The 4,578-nt window shown below is 43.1% G+C and overlaps 1 protein-coding gene across 2 annotated transcripts in view; it reads right to left on the bottom strand.

Moving 5' to 3' along the window:
- Nucleotides 1–3,740: 3,740 nt before the first annotated feature.
- LOC104486452 (neural-cadherin) overlaps nucleotides 3,741–4,578 on the bottom strand; it is a 58,353-nt gene continuing 57,515 nt past the window's right edge. For both annotated transcript variants that reach the window (XM_086742486.1, XM_086742487.1), the window contains one exon: nucleotides 3,741–4,473. In XM_086742486.1, the coding sequence (XP_086598612.1) occupies nucleotides 4,072–4,473 (402 nt within the window). In that variant the 3' untranslated portion in view covers nucleotides 3,741–4,071. The remainder of the gene's footprint in view (nucleotides 4,474–4,578) is intronic.

The raw sequence follows: 4,578 nt of genomic DNA, 5'->3' as shown, positions 1-4,578 counted from the left end.
CCGGTCCCCCTCCCAAAGGCAACAGCTGCCGCAATAAGATGGCCGCCGGCCACCGCCCCCTCGCGCGGCCGGGAGGCGGGGATAAGCGTGACCCCGCCCTTCGTGGCGGAGCCCCGCTCGGTAGGGCGGTGCTGGGGGGCGGGCCGGAGGCTGAGGCGCCGCCCACCGCGGCGCGGCGGGGGAGCGGGTCATCGCCGACGCTTTCGGAAGCGGGAAGGCTCTGGGCACGGAGGTCCTCCGCTGCTGTAGCCTTCCCTCCTTCTCTTCCGCTGCTGCCGCTTAATCAGGGAGCGGAAAATACATTTTTACATTTGTGGTGGCTAGCGGTTGTCTAAATAAAAGGGCGAGGAGGGAGCGTTCAGAGCTGGGCCCTTGCAGTGGTCAGGGCGGGCTCCCGCGGCTCAGCCGGGGGTAAAATGGCTCCTCCTGCCCCTACGCAGCTTAATGCCTTACGAAGAGGCGAAGGGATTCAGACCTTGATCCATGAAGAAAGCTGGTTCTGCAGCTTGATTTGGATCTGCCTTTGTGTTACCGAGATGGCTGCTTTCACGTAGGCCCTGTCTGTGCTGCTCCCTGAGCTGCAGCTAGGCAGGAGCTGGTTCTCAAGCTTTTCCGATATCCCTGTTCCAGGATGCCAACGTCTAGGGGAGAAGCAGGATGACCAGCAGTGGAAAAACAACAGAAATGGGGAGAACAGAAAAATACTGTTCCCCAAAATTCAGCTTATATCTTAACATAAGCTGTAATATTAAAACAGCCTTGAGGCGAGATGCAGTTGCTGCTCACGGGAATGGAATGTGATTGTCATGGATGAGACCAACTCTGGACAAATGGAACATACAACATCCTTGAGATGGGGAACAGAGTGGTACGAAGGTACCACAGCTCATCCCTGTTATCAAGACTGGCAAAGGTAACCACACAGCTGCTATCAAGGAGGATGGATCACAACTGCTGTCTCAATAATGATGGTGAAATCGTGCCCTGTAGCTGAACTTTGCTCATGTTGTCTACTATTAATGTCATTATAATACCAAAACACACCTCCATCCCAAAAGCTACCCACCTCCGAGGTGCGACCACTCCTGACCGAGCATGCAGTCTGAATTTCTTCTAGTCTATATCTTTAAAAGCAAAGCGAGGAAAATTTACACCAATCCTAACAAAGCTAGGTCTGACTAAAGTAAAAAACAGTATAAAAATGGCTTAAGAGAAGGGGAATATTGGGGAAAGACCTCCATTGGAATATCTGGGACCAGCTGACAGGCTGGACATCTCTTTTCCCCCCATAAGGATGTCTGTTGGGTAAGAGCTCTGTGTTAAGCACGCTTAGTTACTAACATCTTGCCCGCTATTAAAACTTATTATTCATAAGTTCTGTATATATATTTTTTCAAACCCATTTTCGTAGTCAGTATCATATCACCAGCTATCTGTGAACATTTATCTTGTCACAAACATATATAATAAAATTTGTTTATCTATAAATACAAGTTTCCAGAAACTTTAATAATGGATATAGGGGACATAAGGGATTTGTCTAAGTGTCGCTGCCCATGAGAGTCCCTGAATAGGTTAGATGACCACCCTCTAACCTTGCAGGCTGTCTAGAGGGATTTGTCCCAGTGACGTTGTCAGCATAAGCCTGACAGGCTGGTCAAATTGCACAGCATTTGAGGAAACCCCCCTTCTCCTTAAACGGGGTGTGGCAGGTTGGTTGGATACAAGGGTCTCATCTTTCTTGGGAAACTGGCAGGGTGGTCAAATTGAAAAGGGTTTGAGGTAACCCCCCCTCCCTGTCCTCTATCGACACAATATCGTGTCTTATCGTGACACTAGCAGAATCTTTTAACTATTTCAGTCATTTGGCTGAATTTCTCAAATATTTTACCAAGAAAAGAGTTCACAAAGCAAGTTTTCAATGTAGATATAGAATGCAAATCAGTTTGGCCCTGGTCATTGCTGTAAGTGACTAGGCTACTTTTCCTTTCCTACAGGACTGCTACTCAACAGCCACAGCTTCTGCAGCAAGTGAAACAGGGAATGCTGCATCAAACTAGTGCCTGGCGTGGCCGTTTTTTGGTCTCAGTCCATCTAACTGTGTAGCTAGACAGTGACCCACCAGCTATAAACATTCTACATTTTGCTGTAAATGACCCAAGAAGACAGAAGAACTTTCCTCTTTCTTGTCTTCCGTGAGGACAGGAGTCCATTACATGTCCTAACTACAATGCAATTTGTTATCTTCTGTTGTTTTCACATTCCTTCTGCATGCTGGAGCCGGGAGGAATGTGAGGAGTTCTTCCTTCAGGGAGGACGGAGTGGCAGAAAACAAAGTGTGATGAATGGACTGTGGTTTGAATGAAACCCCATTCCCTATTCCCTCCTGTGCCGCTCGAGGAGGTAGGAGGTAGAGATAATTTGAAATTAAGTGAAGCCTGGGAAGAGGGGAGGGGTGGACCTAAGTTGTTTTTGTTCTCTCTTACTATCCTGCTTTGGTTTTATTAATAATAAATTGAAATAGGTTTCCCCAAGTCAAGTCTGTTTTGCCCGTAACGGTAACTTGAATGATCTCTCCCTGTCCTCGCCCTTTTTGTTTTATTATCTCTCCCCTATTTCCCTCAGAGGGTGGGGAGAGTGAGTGAAAAACTGCGTAGCTTGGACCTGAGCAGAGCTAAACTACGACAAGATTTTTTGATACAAAATCTTCCTTCTAGGTACAAAACTAATTTACATTTGCATTTTTTATGCAAAGTAAAATGATGAACAGTGCTGGAAGACTCAATTTTAAAACAGTATTTGTAAATTGAAGGAAGTGTAAAGACTTCAATAAAAAACAAATGTTGAGTATTATGTTGTACTGGTAATTAAAAAAACACTGAATAGGAAACAATTAAAAAAACCTTAGCACTTCAGAGCTTTCAGGCACTCTGTAAGCACCTATTAACATTCACACATCACCCCTGGCATGGGAGCTGCCCCTATTTCTGAGAGGTAAGAAAGAGAGAAAGGGAAAGAACAAGGTGGTCACCCATGGTCACAGAGGTGAGTGTTCAAGTCAACGTTAGATTTCAGAAGCTCCCAGCTTCCTTTCCGTGCTTAAACCACAGTCCTTTTCTGGGGACTGGGAGCAGGAGGAGGCAAAGAGGAACAGGGTAAGTTTCCCATGCTTTCTGTTTTGAGGATCCTGATTTTCACAATGGCTGTCCTGACTGAAAGAGTTTGGTTCCAACTTTTGCTTGGATCCCCTTCTAGCTTCTCTTCACACCTGCTATCAGCTCTTCTGTTTTCCAGCTGCAGAGTTTCAAGAAGGGTTCCATGTAGAAAGCAGTCTTGGAAATAAAAATTTACTGAATATAAACTTTCCCCAAGTCTTACAACTGCTTTTAAGAGTGTAAAATTGTCAGACCAGCAAAGTGCTATTCACAGCTAGGATTTTTCCACTGTTTTCCTCTCTTTACAGGTAATTAGAAAAAAGGTCAGATAGAAAAACTCCCACACTGTTGGGCAGCCTGTGATAGTGACTGAGGTGGTGTGTGTGATGACAAGGGAGATTGCAGTTTAGGAGGAAAAGGCAAAAGCTGACAAGAAAACCAGAAATTTGAAATGTTTTATGTTTAACATCTGTAATAATTATTTCACAGTCTAAAACGAATGCAACTTAAAAAAAAAGCCCTGCTTATTGCTACTGACCTGATAGGAATCATATTAATACTAGGGAGAAAATAATTCAAGTTTTTGCATCCAGGACAATTCTAGTAAGTCATTGTGGTCTACACAAATAAAAAAGGAATATTATAATGCTATTCAGTACAAATCCTACATTCCAAAGTTTTAAAGAAAATTAATTCTTTAAAAATCTTTGCACATCTATCATTAAATAACTGTTTGTACAGCACATATAAAAAGACTGTTCAGATTATAACTTCTGGGAAAAGTGAGTGTATCATACTACTGTAACTAAAAACTTGCATCAAGTAAGTCATTTGATGTACCTTATATATAAAAAAGGGCATTTTAAAAAGTTGTGTCCATATGTCATGGCAATGTGTCAAGTTCCTTTAACTCCGGTCACAAATGTTTGTTTGAAACCTTATAAAGTTCTTTAAGCTTGTCAAACTTTGACCCCCACTCTTGGAGGCAATTATAATTTAGATCTTCATCACTACAAATGGAGTCTAAGGAACTAAGGCTTCCTGCTAGAGAACATTGCCCTTCTAAGCAGTAAAAATGAATAGTGTCAGCTGGAAGACTTTGTAGATCGTTGTCTGCATCCCAGATGATCTGAGAAACATATTCCTTGAAGTCTGGAATGCTAGTAGCAGCTGATGTTGATTCTTTCTGATGTGCATGTTTTGGGACTGAGTCTCTTTTTGGGCCAATGGATGTCCTGGAGCATGGAGCAGTTGCTTTCAAGGAGAAATGGGGAATGGTCTGGAGAGGTTTCTTCAGTTCATCTATATTGTAAGCATTCTGGAGAAAAAAAAAAAAAAGTTCCAAAAAATGTTTTAAAATTCAACACAATACTAGATTCTGTGAGTTTTCTACAAACTGAAGAAAAGAAAGGGCTTAGTTCAG

This window comes from Chlamydotis macqueenii, chromosome 2, assembly GCF_036417535.1.
Source record: "Chlamydotis macqueenii isolate bChlMac1 chromosome 2, bChlMac1.mat, whole genome shotgun sequence".
Lineage (NCBI taxonomy): Eukaryota > Metazoa > Chordata > Aves > Otidiformes > Otididae > Chlamydotis > Chlamydotis macqueenii.
Note: the sequence above shows the minus strand (reverse complement) of the source record. Positions and strands in the feature narration are given on the sequence as shown.